The sequence below is a fragment of the Panthera leo genome, chromosome F3 (genome assembly GCF_018350215.1).
Source record: "Panthera leo isolate Ple1 chromosome F3, P.leo_Ple1_pat1.1, whole genome shotgun sequence".
Classification (NCBI taxonomy): Eukaryota; Metazoa; Chordata; class Mammalia; order Carnivora; family Felidae; genus Panthera; species Panthera leo.
The window spans coordinates 25,242,585-25,261,545 of NC_056696.1; the positions used below are offsets into that span (position 1 = coordinate 25,242,585).

Sequence of the window (18,961 nt, forward strand, 5' to 3'; positions counted from 1 at the left end):
GTGTAAGAAATGCTTGCCCTTTACAGACTATCTCATCCCCTGAAGATGTAGGTTGGGTCGAGAGACAGCTGCCTTCTCTCTGATGAGAGACATGCCCGGAGAAGTTGAGGGGTTTGAGCATGTACAACACGTCTGTGGTCAAGTCAGGGATAGAAGCGAGGCTTTACACATTCTGGCTCCCGATCTTCTGGGGAAAGCGGGGTCCAGGGGGTAGATACAGGGCAGGGGGTCGATCCTGATTGGATGTGATTAGAAGATCCTGAAATAATTGCTTCATTCGTTCATCGAATGTTCATCCAGCACTTCCCACCTGCACTGCTCTAGGCAATTGGGAGAAGGCAGAATTCTAAGAACTGAGATCACTAGCAAGGCTCAGGTAGCTCTAGAGATAAGGGCTGAGCCCCAGGACTTGGCCAGTATGGTGTCTGCCTGTCTCAGGGGAGGCAGTGGTTGGGGGTATGGGGAGACTGACACACAGGCTGACTCTCAGGGGTTTTTGGTTAGGGAGATCTTACCCCTGGGAAACTTAGGTGCATGTGCATGGTGGGAGGTGGGCAGGGAATGCTCAACTGCTTAGGAAATGTTTGAGAAATATCCCAATTTAGCAGTTCATTAAGTTGGCAATTAAGCCCGAGTGCTGCATCAGTCTGGGGCTGGATCCCTGCTCATTTCACATCTGCGTGTACAGGAGGGGTGGACCAGCACGTGGGTCTGCGCCTCTCAGTCTGACTGGTACACCACCCCCCCCCCCCATGCCCACAAGGCCCCCCACCTGCACAGGGAGGCAGACAGGGGCCGATTCCCCAAGTCAGGTATCTGCAGCCACCACTCAACGAGGGCCTGGCTTTTAATCCCAATCACAATCCTAGAAGGCCCAGAGGAGAATTTCCATCTCGTGGGCAAGCACAAGAGACTCTATATATAAAACTCATTGGGCCCTTCCAATAACCCCACAAGAGAGTTACCATAGTTATTTTACAGGTGGGGAAAGTGAGAGCCAAAAGACAACGTAACTTTCCCAAAGCCCCATACTCCTCTGGTTTTACAGAGGGGGCAGCTGGGGGGTAGAAAGGTGTTTCAAGCTCACGTTTGTTCTGATTTGGGATCTAAGTACATGGTGTGAGCAGGTTTGCTAAGCACCCCGAGCTATACAGTCTCTGGAAGGAACTACTAAAGAAAAAGTGTTGAGAATGGAAACCCAGGGAAACCTGTTTCTGGTCATGTCAGGGTGGACCCGTGGGAGTGCTATCAGGACACCTGGCAGACAACCTGCAGTGTGCTGGAACATCATCGGGACCTCATGAAGGTGAGCTGGGCTGCGGCTGAGGGGCGGGTGGCCCCCAGGAGCCGGGCAGGCCGGTAAGGGTGCTGCTGCTGGCCTACTGACCTGGTTCAGTTTCCTGCTTCCCAGACAGCTGTGTGGGAAACCAAGCCCCGGGCAGCAGGAAGGAGGGCAGTGAACTCGAACCCGAGCAGCTCCAGAGCCTGTTCCCCTGTCTTGCTTCCTCTGCTCAGTATGACTCAGGGCGGTGTTCACCTTCCAACAGCAAATCCAAGGTGGGATTAAGGAGACCCCCGTGGGAGGATTTCAAGGCAGACAGTGTCCTGATCCGTGTTATATTAGTGGATAAAAAGGAAGCACAGAGAGGTGAGCCAACCTATCTGAGGACACACAGCCACTGCTCAGTGGCTTGTGCCCAGGTAGTAGTGACTGAAGAGCTGCTTGCCAGGTTAGAACGAGTCCCACACCAGCCAGCAGCACTGGCCAGAATATGCAGAAAGCACCCTTCCCAGATCAATACCAGCCCATCGATTTCCACAGTAACGGATGTAGAGCTGTGCCATCCATAGGAGGAGGCCCGACTGACCGAGACAAGATGCAGTGGACCCTACTCACCTCCACTGGCACGGCCACCATGCCTTCCCCAGCCCCAAATGGCAGTCCAGATAGCATTGTTCTGACTCAGGGAGCACCTCTACCCACCTGTGTTTTCTGTCAGTGGGGCCAGAACCTTCTCCTTGGGGAGCCATCAGCAAGCCCCCATCTCCTCACACTCCACCAACCATGCAGCTGTGCTTCATGTTAATAGTGCTGGAGTTTAGGGCTCCCAACAAGCCAGGGAGTCAGGAGTAAGAGGAGGAGGGAAAGGGTCTAGCTGACTGTTGCTTCATCTATTAGGTTTGTCCCTCTTGGAATTGAAGAAAACCCATTTTCCCTTCCTTCTGTTTTCAGAACCCTTCACACACATCCTGAGTCTTTTCCGGTCCCCTTGAAAGGATTCTGAGACAGGGTGTCCCTGACTTGACCCTCTGTGCTGGTCTCAACAACGGCAGGAAGGAAAGACATCCTGTCTTACTACATAAGGGTGTATCAGTCAGGATAGGCTAAGATATGCTGTAGTAACAAACATTCTTAAACACTTAGCAACTTCACATAAGTTTATTTCTCACACTACATGGCAGTGGGGGAGGGGGACAGCTGGGGGCCTGGGCTCCTTCTAGTCACATAGCAGCCTCAGGCTCCATAATGGAAAGGAGGAATCAGGGACCCTGCAGACGTGCCTGAGACCTGGCTCTACCAGCCATGAAGCCTGGCTGCTATTTTGCTGTCTAAATGCCTGGGCCTCCCAAAGCCTCCCTTTGTGACTCATGCCCAGAGGCAGGAGTCTGGGCCAGAGGAGCTCAGCCAGGAGTCCCAGCTGTTGCAGGGACGGGCACAGGCTGGCAGAGAATGTAAGTCCCTGTCTTGGAGCAGGAGCTGATAGCTCCCCATCTCTTCAGTTCTGGCATCAGGCCATGTTCCTGTTGGAGAGACTACCACAGGGCACACTTCACAGGTGACTCAAGGCCGTGCTTGGAAAGGCCCCTGAGGATCTGAGAGCCCACGGAGGGCCAATGAGGGCAGCACAGGGCATGTGGCTAGTCCTTTTCTTTTCTACCCAGAACAAGTCCATTGGGATTAATGGTGCAGTGCAGCAGGAGGAAGAAATTCTTCAGCTACCAGACCTGTTATTAAATGAGAATGTGGCCTTTTCTTTTCTGGAGCTGAAATAATACTAAAAAGGAAGCAGGCTGCCCCTTCCACTCCAGCAACCACCACTGGGCAGAGAATCCCGCAAAACAGGCTGAGAAGACCATGCTGTCCCGGCCTCAGCTGGCTCCCAGATGTGACTGGATGCTGCTGTGACCTCCTCTTGTCCGAAACATGACAGAAGTGACAGGTCACCCCACAAAACAAATGTCAGCCCTTCTGGGGCTTGGAAGGATGCCGTGCTGCCCTGCTTGTGTGGAAGGGGTCCCTTCCGAGGGTTGCCACAACCCTGCGGCTTGGGGCTCTCTGGCCTCAGGACTTCATAATCCAGAACGAGTCATGGGCCGCGGGGTGGGATGCTGGCTTTCAGGGAAGGGACCTTGAATCAGCAATGGCCCTTGTGAAGCTAAATGGATTGAAAATCCATCCTTTGTTTCTCAGTTGCCCAGTGGCAGGCCCTCCCACCCACCGTGGGGAGGGGGGGTTGCTTCTGGGTCAGCTGTGAAAAATGCTGCCTTATCAGCTCTCTGCTTTCTGCGGCACCAGAGGGAAGCAGCGGGCCAGATAACACAGGACAATGGATAATACACATAGAATTTCCGTTTGGCTCTGGAATGTGTATTCACACTGGCAGGCAAGCGCGAGAGTGCCCAGAACCCCACCCCCTCTTCCTGCAACACAAACACATCCTGCTCGGCCTGGCACCACTCTCTGGCTCTGCCCGTCATTGGCATCTCTGGCCTGGAGAAGCGGCAGGTGGTGATAGTGCCTGGTGTTTGTATGACCTTTCCCAAGCTCACACAGCCCTTTCGCAGACATGACCTCATTTGAGCCCCGTGAAGCAGGCAGGGAGGGCAGGTATGCACGTTACACAGAAGGTTACAACATCGGCCGTCATGTGGCAAATACTCTACCTCTACGGGCAAATGCTTTGCAAATGCTCACGTGTTAATCCTCCCACAACCCGGAAAGGCAGCTATGTGGCCTGTCCATGTTCAACGCCTGAGCTGAGGTTCAAGAGAAGTTAACTATCCAAGGTCACGTAGTGACAGAGGGGGCTCAACCTGAACCAGTGTCTGTGCAACAGTACATCGCATGCTTTTGCAGCACTGAACTGTCCAGCCTCCTGCCAGCCTAGTGCAACCACGCAGTGGGGCCGTGTCTAGAACCCGCTCTTGCCACCACTGTGTTCTCCCTCAGCTCCGAGTGGCCTCCCCATGATAGATGAGCAGATGAGCATTGGGAGATAATTGGGAAATGCTTCTCATAAGTAACTTGGCTAATGACACTGACCTCGCACCTCTCCCTTTCCCCAGCGGGTGACTGGCTGCATCCTCTCCAATGTCAACACACCCTCCATGACGCCTGTGATCGGACAGCCCCAAAATGAGACCCCTCAGCCCATTTACCAGAACAGCAATGTGTCCACCAAGCCCACTGCAGGTAGGGCAACATGGATGTGGGGCCATGGTTCTCAAACTTCAGAATCACCCGGAGGGCTTGTTGAAGTCCAGGTTGCTAGGCCCTTCCCCAGAATTTGATTTAGTAGGTCTGGGAGGAAGAGGATAATTTGCATTTTTAACAAGGTGATACGGATGCCCTGGTCCTTAAAATAGAGCGTCAGAGAGAAATAGTCACAATGAGAGAGAGACTGAGAGAGACAGGGTTGGTGGTGTGCATTTTTTCCCCTGCATTTAAATATAAATATAATTCCTTTAACTGGGAACTAAAGATACAATAAGGCAGCATTTTTCTCTGCCTCTTCCAAGGGGGTTGAGGATCTTGCCCAAGGTCACACAGTGAGGAGGTAGTGGGACTAGGAATCAAACCCAGGCATCTGCATTCAGCATCCCACACTCTTAACCACCTTTTCAGTGACAGAAAGGGCTTCAACATTTACTCAACGCCTGTTACTGTCGGCCTGTACGATGTTCAGTGCTTTCCACAGATTCTCATTTAGTGCAGTAATTCTGCGATTATAGATATTATGTTCCCATTTATCAAGAGAAAACTGAGATTCAGAGAGGGTAAGGGGTTTGCTGAAGATCACACAGCCCAAAAAGTAAAAGAGCCAGAATTCATATTCAGGACTATCTGATTCCAAGGTCCCTGTTTTTTTCTTTTAAAAAAAAAAAAAAAAATTTTTTTTTTTAATGTCTTTATTTATTTCTGAGACAGAGAGAGACAGAGCATGAGCAGGAGAGAGAGAGGGAGACACAGAATCCGAAGCAGGCTCCAGGCTCTGAGCTGTCAGCACAGAGCCCGACGCGGAGCTTGAACTCACGAACCGTGAGATCATGACCTGAGCTGAAGTCAGTTGCTTAACCGACTGAGCCACCCAGGCGCCCCAGTCCCTGTTTTTTCTAATATATACAAATATATATATATTTTACCAGACCAATTGTAAGAGACAGATCCTGGTATTACTTTTCAAGCCTAGAGGCCATAAGCTGTTATGTTATTAGTCTGTTATAAACAGGGTAGTCCACAAAGAGCCAGAATTACTTAGCTCTCATGTGGGGGCTCAGAAAATTTTTTTGGATTACAGCCCAGAGAGATCATCCAAAACCAGATACCCCTCAGCCAAAGTGGGATGTCTGATTATTACAAAGTCTATCTTCATGGGAAGGCATGAAGGCCAAGGCTCATATTAAAAAATGAAAAAAGCAAATAGCCTCTACGCCTTTTAAATGCAGACTACAATCCAATTTATGCAAACATAGCTGCAGAATATATATATATATTTTTTAATGGAGGAAAGGAAATACTATACCAACATGTCAGTGGTGTTATTTCCAGGGGTGGGGTTATGGGTGTTTTTTATCTTCCTCTTCTTATATTTTCCTCTTCTATATTTTCCAACTTTCAACATGAAATAATAAACATGAGCAGAAAAGAGATTCCAGTCTGTGGTTCAAAATGCCTGTGCCTTGGACTGCGAATGAGAAGGAATGTTTGCTGTCATATTTCTGTTCTTTGTCTCTACCCTCCTGCCTCCCACTGCTCAACCCCTGCCCCCTCCAGTGCAACCCCGGTGTTTAAGTGGCCCAAATGCTGGGCATAAGTTGTGAGTGGTTCTCTCCCTCTGTCCCTGTCTGTCTTGCTCTCTCCTATAGCCAAGATCTTGGGGAAGGTGGGAGAAAGTCTAAGCCGGATCTGCTGTGTCCGCCCACCAGTGGAGCGCTTCACCTTTGTGGGTAAGGGAGCAAAGACCTTTCCCGGTCCCGTCTCTTCTTGGTCCCCTCCCTTCATTCATTCAGCAAACATCCCCCTGCCATGGGGTGACCATTTACAAAGCAGTGATGGAGAGAAAACAGTGGTAAACAGGAATGTCCCCAGGCCTGCAGTGCCAAGTAGTTAGGGGAACCCCAAGGGCGTGACCCACCTGCCCTCGGGCTGCCGGGAGACCTCAGCGGTGATGTGTTCATTTCCCATCTCCCACACAGAATGAGGCTACATGCCGAAGAGTTTTCAGGGGCCCAGAGTCCTCCCTCAGGTCCTCCCAGCTCTGGCAGTGTCAGTGTTCCTGCTGATAGGCTACGAACACACACACTCTTTCCTTAATTTTCTGCTTCTGGCTGTTCCCTCAAGGGCTCAGCAGGGATGAGAATATCTGAAGTCTGTGGGGCTCTTTCAGGGTCCCCGGGTTCAACTCTGCAGAGAGCTGAAGGTCCAGACCTCATTCCTTTGACTCTTTGGGGCTGATTTCTGCCATTTCTGAGATGTCCATTTTCTGGCATCTTGAAAAGGAACTAAGAGAGATGGAAGAGGAGGAAAGGAGACAGGGGACCAAGATGGCACCTCTGTTGTTCAGTGCACACCCAGTGAACCCCCATGCAGGCATTGCACACTTAAGAGCACAGGTCAAATTGTCTGTCTTTCTCGTCTTCCACGGGTGTTTGCTGTATCTGTCATGTGACAAATCTCAACATGCTCAGTTTTGCTTGTTCTTTGAACCAGGTAACCACTAAGGAGAGAGGGTCACCTCCTTGTGAGTCTAAAAGCGGTCTCCCTAGGCTTAGAGGACATTGCTTTTGTGGACTACCTCCCTAAAATACAGAAAGAAACAGAAGGCTCTCAGCATGAGTGTGTGTGTGTTCGTCATTGGCTTCCCAGAGAAGCTGTCTAATTCTTAAAGTCCCAGAGATGTGAACTCCTGCCCTGGACCATGAGGAGATGCTCCCTCTCCATATTAGCCTGGACATCTCTCCATTCACAGATGCCCCCTCCCCTGCCACCCCCGTGCAGGGAGGCGATGACCCCCTACTCCCACCTACTCCATCCCATCCCACATACTCCTGAGTAGGCCCCCAGGCGGACCGTGTGTTGGGTAGCATTAAGTCAGTTCCCTAATGCTTCTCTGTTCCCTCTTTCCTCCCTAGACGAGAATGCCAATCTGGGCACGGTGATGCGGTACGAGGAGATTGGTAAGTGTGGCTGGCAAAGCGGAAACACTTGGAGCTTCCTGCCTCAATTAGGGGCAGAGTGGGGAGGAGAGAGGCTTGAATCCCTGGGGTTCTGTTTGCAATCGGGTCTACTCTCCGAATGATTGTTCCAAGCTTGATCATTCTCTTCGTTATCTCCTATCTGGCCAGTTCCCAGGAGGGAGGACTGAATGGGCTGGTGATTTTCCCTTCAGAGCCTCCTCTCCCTCATCCAAAACATGTGGACCTTACTCTTCAGTGCCAGCCAGAGAGATCATTGTTTTGCCCATGACATTGCATGAGACAGAAGAGCTCCCCTGCCCTTCCTTATCTTCTTCCTTATTTTGTGAGCTTGGAGGACAAGGAGGAGAAGGAGCGGAGAGCCAGAGCAGGTGGACAGTGGCTACACTGAGCTGTCGGATGGGAAGGAGCTGACCCATTGGTGGGAATGAGCCGAGTCCTGTGTAACCCTGGGGAGCGAACCAGAAAACTGAATTCTTTCCAAGGTTCCAGAGTGGGTGAGAGACCCAAGTGTGTGAAGCTGAGGAAAGAACAGACAGATGCCAGGATGGAGCTGGTTTTGTCACAGTACCAGGTGACAGGGAGGGGCCCGTGACAATCGGAATGCTTGGGGCTCTAGCATGATGGGCAGCCTGGTGTCCAGCAGACACATTCGATCTTAAATTCCAGCTGCGAAGATACTCCAGGCCATCCCTTCCTGGTATTCCTGTGTCTAGGGCTGGAGGTCAGGTGTTCCTGCCATGGCCCTGGGAGCCTAAGACTGTGCCTAGAGCATCAGGTTCTCTTCCCGGAGGCCCAGCAGATGTGACATCATTTCCAGGGGCTCCTCGGGGTCACGTCCTCTGATCTGCAGAGCAGTGGCGTACCTGAGTTAACTCCTACTGTTTTGTTAGAACCATTTCTAAGAGTTTCAGGACTTTGGCAAACTCGTTGTTAAATGCAGCCAATACTAAAGATTATATTAGGTAATGATTAAATAAACTGTATTAACAACAAAGATGGTGGCTACTCAAACCTCCTCACTTCTGAATTATTTTCTGCATTTTAATGTCCTTTATTTACTGGCACTTCACTGTCTTAAGGTCACACAAATCCCAAACACCCCCTCCGGCAAGGATGAGAGCAAAGTCTTGCACTCCTACTTCCTGCATTTCCACACCTGGCAGGGAACTACCTTCCCGGGGAAGTCTTCCTGAGCGGCCAAGCTCAGAGCAGTCTTTAGACTTTCAACTGTGTTCCATGTATGTTTCTCTAGTTCCTTGTTCCAGAAAGAACTGATGGCGGCAAGCTTCAGTTGTGACCTTGTTCGCTTTCCCAGCACCCAGGGCCAGTGTGTTAGGCCACACCTCTTGGGAGCTCCCCCTACAGCAGAGGCCACGCTGATGGGTGTTTGCACAGTGTGTTGGTGTGGCCAGCACCCTCAAGTTCCTTACCTCACTGTAGCCTTGTCGGGGGCAGGGCTAGCCTCACCCCATCTTACTCTTCTTTCCAAGAAAGAAAAGCTGGGTGGCCACAGCTGTCAGGATAGATTCACGGCCTGGTGTGATACAGGCGGCCATTGCCTCAGCGTGCAGGGAGCTGGAAAGGGCCCCAGGGCCTGGGCTTCACATAGCCAGGATTCCTGGGAAGGGAGGGTGGCGGGACAGTGCTGATTCTGCCTCCTGGCTCTGGATCCCTGGATGAGGATGAGCTGGGGGGCTGAAGGAAGGTGGAGAGGAGAGGAGGTGGAAGGGGAAGGAGGCTGCCTTACCTCCAGACTGCTGTACCAGGAGGCCCTGTGGCTCACGAGCCCCTTTTTGAAATCCCCTTGCACCTCACAAGAAACAAAAAGCCACTTTCTCTTAGCTCAGGTAGCATGTAGGGCTCCATTTCCATGTTCTGCTCCTGGGGGTGCCCCAGACCAAAGGCTTTGTGGGCTGGAAACGCTTACATTCATCTCACGCAATAAACCAGGAGAAATCGCTGCTGCCCCCCAGCGGCCATACGTGGGATCCCAAGCTCTGCTAGGGCCTCTGGTCTGTGACAAATGCGTCTGTTCCAGCCCTGCAAGAACAGGTGGAGGCCCCACTTTTTAACTGTCTGCACATTGGCTTCAAACAAACAAACATTATACTCGGGTGGAAAAGTGAGTTCCTGGCTTTGGAATAGAAAAGAGATTCATTTTTGTGGCTGTAGAGCAGGCCTTCTCAACTGAGGACCATTGACATTTGGAAACAAACAATTCTGTGTGGTGGGGGCTGCCATGTGCATTGTAGGGTGTTTGACGGCATTCCTGCCCTCTGAGCACCAGATCCCAGTAGCACAGCCCTCTCCCCGGTCTTGACATCCAAAAATGTCTCCAGGCATTGCCAAGTTCAGGAGACAAAACTGCCCCCCGCTGAGAACCACAGACATGAATAAAGCCAAGGGCCAGCACTTCCTCTAGATAATGCCACCTAACTGAAATTTTAGGCAATCAGAGTTATAGAGTCTCAGCTTCTTTCTCTTCCAACAGAGGACTGACCTGGAACTTGGTGGTTCCAGGTGGGAAATGGGGAACAATAGGATCCCAGGAATGAGCCCAGTCTTGCTCCTCTCAGCCATACGAAGGCTGGTTCATCTCCACAGATAGGGAGTTGGGTCAGAAATCCCACGGCATAACATGGAAGGAAGGAGACACCAGCGGCTGGAACAACACTTTCCCTAGGACCCCCATGCTGCAAAAACAAAGGCCATAATTGTCAGCACAGCCATCAGTCTGCCCAGAGGCTCTTAGCAGCTTGCCTGCATGGCCTCTGTGGTCAGCCTGTCTATTGTTCACTTACTCAGTACATCCTGAGCACCTACCATGTGCAAGTCATTCTGGCAGGCCCTAGGGACATAAGATAAATTAAGGTCCCTGCACATAAGCAGATGATTGGGCTACAGGTTGACTTGGAGAAGAGAAGAGGAGAGGCTGCAAGAATATTTAGGAGTTAAGACCCCAGTGCTCCCGAGGGCTTCCTGAGGACGAGCTGCATGGTGGGTCAATGAGATACAGGCATTGTCATCAGCTCAGCAGCCTTCCTTTTTTGTACCATCTGGAGACTCCTGCAGTAGGGACAAGTTCACCTTCTGAAAGTCCTTGTCAGGTCCCCGAGCAGACTGTGGGGTCTAAGGCAGGCAGACCTACCAGCCATCTCTCAGTGTCAAGGTCCAGGGAGGCAGTGGTCTGTGGAAGGCTCCAAGCAGGGCTCACTGTTTCGGACAAGGTGCCCACAGCCGTGGCCTCTTGTTGGAGGGCCCAGGATGCCTAGGAACTAAACACTCCACACCGAGGCACTCTCTGGCAGAGGTCTCTCCCTCCCTCAGTGGTTCTGAGAATCTCAGGATTCTTTGCTCCCCATTGCTCAGTGTCAGTAAGTCAGTCAGTTTGCTGCCTGTGTGGATGAGCCTTGCTGGGATAATTCAGAGTGGGCTTTAGGAGGGGAGGCGAACAACAGAGAAGCAGGAAGTGCACCTGGGCCGGGGCAGGGCAGGGCACTCAAGCCCTTTGCTGAGGATGGTGGCCCTGTAAAGAGAGGACATCTGTAATTCAGCCACTGCATGGGTACACTCAGTGTTCCCTCAGACCCCCCATCATGTCGGCATTTGTGATGAAAGACAAACCCTGCATAATGCACAGCAGCAGAGAAGCCAAACTCAATGTTGACACTTGAGTTCGATATGGAGTCCAAAGGGCCCTTCGACCTTAGATAAGGCATATAGCTGGTTCCGTCTCTGTTAGGATGACCAGTCGTCCTGGTTTAGCACAAAAAGACCTGTGTCTCCAGAAACCCTTCAGTACCAGGCAAACCAAGACCCTCCTTGAATGGGTAGTTCCTCCCACAGGGGACAAGAGTGGTCTGTAAATGAGCCCCAGGGGAGTGGCAGGCCAAGGTTGCTGCCTGGAAGAGGCAGGTGTTGGAGCCCCAGGAATTGGTGGCTTCTGTATTTCTCAGGGGAAAGGCTGAGAGTCTCCACTTACCCTTTGCAAACTTTGTTCCCCCTCCTCAGAGCTGAGGATCTTGCTGCTGTGTGGCAGTGACCTGCTGGAGTCCTTCTGCATCCCGGGGCTCTGGAATGAGGCAGATGTGAGTAGCAATGCTACGGCAGCACCACACACAGCTGCCATGGGAAAGGTGGGGAGGGTGCACTGGGTTTCAGCCTCCGGTCTCCCCTCCTCCCTACCGCTTCTCCCCCACCCCCAAACCTGACTGTCCTATCTCCTCTGAGCTCCCAGCAGGACCATCCATTCACATCACTATGGGAGAAAATTCTCACCTACCCCAAAAGCTTTATCTCTGACTGTATTTTTACAGTCACTCTTCCCGGTGCTTGCTCCTATAAAGCCCCTGGGAAGAAAGCAATCATCGAATACCTTCTCCAAGTAGTACTTGCAGCGTAGGTGTGTGGCTGAGGCAGTAGGTGGGGGAGGAAGGGATAAAAAAAGCCTTTACCCCTTTGAGGTTATCGTCTGTTTTGTTTTCCTTTGATTCCTTTTGAAGGGGTAGTAAATACCACGCTAGCATTCCCTCAACAAGAAAAAAGGGAGCAGAAGGGGAGGCGTGAATGGCAAAAGGTCAGTAGGATCCTCCTGGAAATTGACCAGGGGTAGAGGGAAACAGGAAGTTAAACTTGTACCACTTAGAAGCTGAATCAGCATCTTTTGTTGCCAGATCTGATGGTGATGGCCATAAACCAGCTAATTCATAAGTTACTCACCCTTCATACATACATTCATTCTTGCTCTTCCATTAATTCATTCATCGGATAACCTGATCTATTGCTACCTCTCAATTCCAGAGCCCTGTGCAAGCTGGATTCTCAAGGCAGTAATTCCAGACCCAGTGTTTCTTTATTAACTTGTTGCGTGACCCCATGCCAAGCACTCAACTCTCCGGGCATCAGTGTTTTCCAGTTTTATTGAGATAGAATTGATATGTAACATGGTATTAGTTTAAGATGTATAATGCAATGATTTGAGATATGTGTATATTGCAAAATATTATCACAGCAAGTTTAGTTACAACTCGGTTGTGTTTTTTAAATCTGTAAATCTATAGAATGCTATCTATCACATTCTAACATTTCAAAAAATATGCAGTACAGTCCCTACCCACAAGTGTCAGGTGGCAAGACATATACCTATGAAATTTTTTTTTCAGGATATATATACAGATATATATATCTCTGGAGAAAGAGAGAGGGAACATTCAAGACCAGACTCAAGATTCCAGTTCTATTCCAACACAACTCATGACAAAATCCATTTTGAGCCCCAGTTTTTCCCATCTCTAAAATGGTGTAATAATAATGCCTACCTCATAGCATTTGGGGAAAATTAAATGACAGTGTGTACCTCAAGTGCCTAGCCTAGTGCCTGAAACACAGCTACATGCAACGAACATTCATAAGTGAATTCACCTAAATAGCCTCATAGACATACACATAGATATTCCAGGTGAAGTGCTGCGGGAGGAACGGGAGGGCAGGGAGAGTTTCCCGGAGGTGAATTACACTGTGTGGGCCTTTCATCTCCACCCCTGGACCATTTCTCGGAGGTGAAATTCTAAACCTTCATTCAGTTCTGGATTAAGTGGCTTAATGAACTTTTACTTTCCTCTCTACTTCACAAGGTGCTGTGAAAGTAGACAGTCATGTGGCCCAAGTTATGTACGAGATCTCAGCAGAGCTCTTTCAAGAATCTAGGCACATCCGGGCAGCTGCAGGGGAGTGCATCCCTTGGGGAGGCCTGGGCAGTCCTGGAGGGTGCACTCGGCAACTGGGGGCAGCCTGCAGGGCCGCTTACGTGAGCAGAGAATCTCTAGGGCCCCCTCTCTGGGGCAGACCCAGGCTTTGTGGAGCCTGAAACTTACAGCATTTGGGACCCTGGAGGCACAGCCAGTCCCTCTCTGCTCCTCCCATTTAGATCGCTGATTTCTGGTCCTCTGTCTGACTTCTCTCCAAAATGGCTGCTCTTGCGGTTGTCAGATCCGACATTGGAAGACTGAGAGAAGGAGCCCCAGGTCTCTCCTCTTCCCACTGGGCCCTGGTGCTGAAATGACATGGTGGTTAAGAAAAAAATTGGAGAAACCAACAGCTGTTGATTTACTGGGAATGTGACAGGGAAGGTGGAGCAAGACCCTCATTATTCAGCTGTGCTCCCCCTTGGTTGGTTACTCTGAAGACCCAGAACTCCCAGCCTGGCTACTCCCAGAGGGCACAACAAGGGGCTCAGCAGGAGCCCATATCTATACTGTCCGGGTGGTAAGAATTCCAGTCCACAGCACAGAAAGCAGGGATTTGGGTGCTCAAAGCTCACTCCAGAAGGCTTTCTGGAACTTAGGGCTCTACCTCCCCATCCCCACTCAGCCAAGTCCTCTGTCCCCTAATTTAATCCACAGCCAATCTGTGGGGTCCTTAGAATTATGGCACCTGAGGTAGAGGCCAAAAAAAAAAAAAAAAAAAAAAATCAAGGAGCTGTTTTCTTACATAACAAGTGTGAATCTCAACCCACAAAAGAGGTGTGCTAGAAATATCACCTTTGATTTATTTAAATCAAATTAAAATTCAAGTCCAAATCTATCCCACAGTGTTGATGGGAAGTTAGTCTCAGTTATTATGTTAATGATTAGTAGAACCTGAAAGGCTTCGGTGGACCCTGAACATGAACATTAGTTCATCAGGTTCCCCGCAGACCGTCCCTGTCTGGACCTTTGTGGTCACTTGAAGGTGGTAGCATTCTGCAGGGCTCATGGCTGAGTCTGGAAGTCCAGCGCTGGGTCTCACCTGCCAATGATAACCAGGCCCCATTTTCTTCTGAGGTTTTGCCCCTCGGAGGGGGCAGGGAGGAGGGAGTAGCTCCCACAGACCTCTAGCTTCTTTCTAGAAGTGGGGGTATGGTGGGCAGGGAACAGCAGAACCTCTTCTTTCTATTCTACAGGTATCTTTCCTATTTTCTCTCTTCCTCGGGATACCTGGCAAAATCTCTTCAGTGAGTTTAAAGCCACTGACTGCAAAACGTGGTTTTCTGCTCTGCAAATTAGAGAACCAGGTCCAGTAAAGGGTCTGGTCCTCTGCTAGAAGTAGGGTTGTGCTGGGCAGAGGGGGATGTAGGGAGGACACAACTAGTTAATAGCTCAGTGGATTACTCCACTGGCCTTGTTTGAGGATGGTTGGATCTCAGGGTCTAGAAAAAGAAGGTCTTACTTTCAAGACAGGGTACAGGGTGAGTCCCGCTTACTCTACTAGAAAGTTCTGTCATCTGGAGTTCTCCTGGAAGGACTCTATTTTAGGGTTTTCAGTTCCTAACCATGAGAATACCAGGTATGAGGTTTGTGAGACCTGCTTCTATCCCAGATTTCATTCCTTCATTCATTCCTTCATTCATTCAAGCCTTATCAGAACACATTGTTCTTCATTGTCTGGTATCCCAAGTGATACTTGTTGACCACAGACCTCCGTTTAGTGATCATGAGCCCAAACCCTTGAATCTGCCCATGACTGGGAACAGAAGGTGGGGAGGAGAGCCAAGCTCCTTGGGAAGGTTATAGGCCCCGGCTCCACACCCAAGCCTCCCCTATCCTTCAGACGCCTCAGGATTCTGAAGGCAGGAGAGAAGCCACTAGTTCAGACAGGTCTGGGGAGAAAGGAGACTCTCCACCCTGCTGTAAAGAAAGCTCAAAGGGGTCTGTGGAGCAGCTTTGCCCCCAGCCAGGCTGGGAAGAGGCTGATTTGATCTGTCCTGCAGCAGGACTACCAAGGTGTCCTCCAGCCGGGTCACAATTTCTATTCTCTTCTCCGCTGAATCCATCTAGTTCTTTCAATCGGGATTCCGGAACCAGTGCTCTCCACCCAGAAATCTAATCACACAGCTAAAGGAACAACCCCACCTCCTAACACATCCCTTGGGCATTTCCTATTAGGCACAAAGATCCATTAGCCCACAGTGAATTCTGACCTCTGACCAATGACACACCCTTCCCCTTACATTCCAGGGGGAGAAGATTCCATACATATTCATCAAGTTTCTCTCCATGGAATACAAAAGAACTGCTTGTGCAGCCTGGCAGTTGGCTTTTTCATTCTTGGTTCCTGAGAGAATTCAAGATCCAGGCTCCTGGGCCAGCCTTGGGGATCAGCACTCATGTTCCATAGCCCCATAGCCCCTGAGCCCATCCCATCCCTGAGTTTTTATTACAGAGCTCGTCTCCCCTTAGGGGACCTGATCTTTGCTGTGCCACACCCAGGCACCAGCACCAAAGCAGGTATCCAAGCATGGACCAGGATCTGTGGGAAGTCAAGGCCAAAGGATAGACGGTGACCAGGAAATTTCTGACCAGGAAATTATACTCACTCCCTTCCCCCAAATAAAACCCATTGTCTAGGGCTCTTATGCTGTCAGCTTCTTTGTCCATCATATTATGATGGAAGGCAGTCTGGCAAATTAATTCCAATTTAAGCATTCTTTCCTTCAATCAATCTTGCAGTGAATACTTACTGAGTGCCCAGTACTAATACAAGCATGCTATTTGTCCTTAAGGCACTTGCAGTCTAAAAATGATATGTTTTTTATATTACATAAAATAAAATTGTAAAAAGTTTAGAAGAGTTCCTGAACCTCGTAAGCACTCAATAAATGTTGGTTGTTATTCATCTATTGGTTTTAAAATATTCACTGGGTACCTACCAAGTGCCAGACATTGTTCTCGGGCCGAATGAGCAGAGAAAACAAAATAGACAAAGTTCCCCACCGTGTGCACTTTACTTTCTAGTGAGGGAGCTACACATAAACACTTCGACTGTTTTTCAGGGATTAGTGCAATCAACCCCTAACACACTCCTGTGAAGGGGAATCTCCATTCACATGTACAGGTGTGAATGCCAGGGCTCACATGGATTGTGACTTGTCGAAGACCACATAGCTGTTAAACAGCAGAGCCCAACTTCACACAAGTCATCAGATCCCTAATCCATAAAAGACAGACAATGAGAAGAATTTTATATATATATATATATATATATATATATATATATATATATATATATATATATATATATATATATATAATTCCTGGCAGGCTGTAAGAGGGGAGCACCTGGGCTGGGCTTTGAATGAGGGGCAGGATTGTGTTATGTGGGTGGAAAGAGAAAGGGCTTTTCGGTTTGAGAGTAGGCTGTAAAAGATCTAATGGTGGGAACAAGAGCTTCTGGGGAGATGGTTCTGGCTGGTTGAAATAGAAGGTTTATCTTGGTCTTTATTTGAGAAAGGTTTTTGACTTTTCAGCAAATAGGCAAAATCATTAAGTTTAATGATTAAATGTATTAGTTGCTTTTGAATGTTATTTGCATTTTAAATGAGCAACATTTGGGGCGCCTGGGTGGCTCAGTCTGTTAAGCGTCTGACTTCGGCTCAGGTCATGATCTCACAGTTCATGAGTTCGAGCCCCGTGTCGGGCTCTGTGCTGACAGCTCAGAGCCTGGTGCCTGCTTCAGATTCTGTGTCTCCCTCTCTCTCTGCCCCTCCCCTGCTCATGCTCTTTCTGTCTCAAAAATAAATAAAAACATTAAAAAAAATTTTTTTTAATGAGCAACAGTTACTAATTGACCTGAAGGAATGAAAATCTAAAGGTGGAACAGTAGGCACCAGAAGTAGGTTGATAGGAAATTGTTTTTTCTTTTTCTTTCTTTTTGTACTTCTTGAAACCCAGCATTCTAGCCTCTGATTGGCTATACCCTACATTTTTCCAGCCAACGAGTCATGGGCCAACTGCTTCCTACATCCACCAGCTATGGGAAAACAACCAAGGAAAATAAACAGAGGAAGAGCCTGGGGCACTAGCCACTCCAGAAGAAATCCCAGGGCTCCAGGACTAATAGAGCAAAGACAAACATTTGGTCTTTCAGGCTCAGATGGTTTTTATCAGACCGTCCAGCTCCAGCCAGGAAGCCCAATGGACACTTCCACCCCGGGGAATTAGGCCCCCACACTGATAAAAACCAATGCCGAATTTACAGGCTAGGGGTAGGAGGCTTAGCTCCTACCATGGGAGATTCTGGTTCTCATGTGAAAGATAATGTTGGTTTGGAGTTCAAGCTTTTGACTTGAGTCTGGAATCTCTTGCCTTCCCACACCCCCAGTCAAATTGGAAATGGGGATGGGGATAATTTCCTCTGGGAAACCCCTCTGAAGGATCATTCATTTGCCCTTAAGAGAACCATTGTGGAAATGCCTTCCCACTTTCTCAACTCAGAGCATACTAACCTCTGCCCTGATTTCCCTCCAGAGAGGAAGAGAGGCCAGAACAAGGGTGGAGGGTTCTTATTTATTTACTTACTTATTTATTTATTTTAATTTACATACAAATTAGTTAGCATGTACTGCAACAATGATTTCAGGAGTAGGTTCCTTACTGTCCCTTACCCATTTAGCCCATCGCCCTTCCCACCACCCCTCCAGTAACCCTCACTTTGTTTTCCATATTTATGAGTCTCTTCTGTTTTGTCCCCCTCCTTGTTTTTATATTATTTTTGTTTCTCTTCCCTTATGTTCATCTGTTTTGTCTCTTAAAGTCCTCATCTGAGTGAAGTCATATGATTTTTGTCTTTCTCTGACTAATTTCACTTAGCATAATACCTTCCGGTTCCATCCACGTAGTTTCAAATGGCAAGATTTCATTCTTTTTGATTGCCGAGTAATACTCCATTGTATATATATATACACCACATCTTCTTTATCCATTTATCCATCAGTGGACATGTGGGCTCTTTCCATACTTTGGCTATTGTTGATAGTGCTGCTATAAACATGGGGGTGCATGTGTCCCTTCGAAACAGCACACCTGTATTCCTTGGATAAATGCCTAGTAGTGCAATTGCTGGGTTGTAGGGTAGTTCTATTTTTAGATTTTTGAGGAAACTCCATCCTGTTTTCCAGAGTGGCTGCACCAGCTTGCATTCCCAAAGGGTGGAGGATTCTTTACTGAAATGGGTGGGGCATATTGCAGAAGCTCCTAACCCACCATGTGGCTTCTGCTGGACATCTTTCCTTGCATCTTTTGCAACCCAGTTGGAAGTATACAAAATTCTATACTCCAGAGGGCATTGTAGAGTAATGAATTGAGAATGGCCCATGATAAACTTGGAGGAAAAATAAGAGAATATATTTTCAAACCAAAAAAGTTTCAAGTTGCTAAAATGCAAGTCTTAGAAAATGGATCTAGAAGAGGTTTAATGTGGCAGAAAGAGCCTTTAAAGCAGACCAGAGTGGGTTCAAATCCATGAGTGTCCCATGTTCATCCCTGAACATCCTCATCTGAAGAAGAAACACAAGTGGGCCCAAGTCACCTATGTGCTGTACCTACAGAAGAGAGCACTGTTTGGGGGAGATGGTCAGGATTCTGAACCCTGATTTCAGAATGATACTATAGAGGATCTAACCAGGTAGGCTTGCCTGGGTAAATCAATGTACATTGGATCCTATTGT

The 18,961-nt window shown here is 48.9% G+C and overlaps 1 protein-coding gene across 1 annotated transcript in view; it reads left to right on the forward strand.

The window, feature by feature from the left end:
* NMNAT2 (nicotinamide nucleotide adenylyltransferase 2) overlaps nt 1-18,961 on the forward strand; it is a 143,008-nt gene that overhangs the window by 114,388 nt on the left and 9,659 nt on the right. The window contains exons 4-8 of the mRNA XM_042925110.1: nt 1,228-1,306; nt 4,348-4,474; nt 6,148-6,228; nt 7,414-7,458; nt 11,491-11,567. Coding sequence (XP_042781044.1) covers nt 1,228-1,306; nt 4,348-4,474; nt 6,148-6,228; nt 7,414-7,458; nt 11,491-11,567 — 409 coding nt within the window. The remainder of the gene's footprint in view (nt 1-1,227; nt 1,307-4,347; nt 4,475-6,147; nt 6,229-7,413; nt 7,459-11,490; nt 11,568-18,961) is intronic.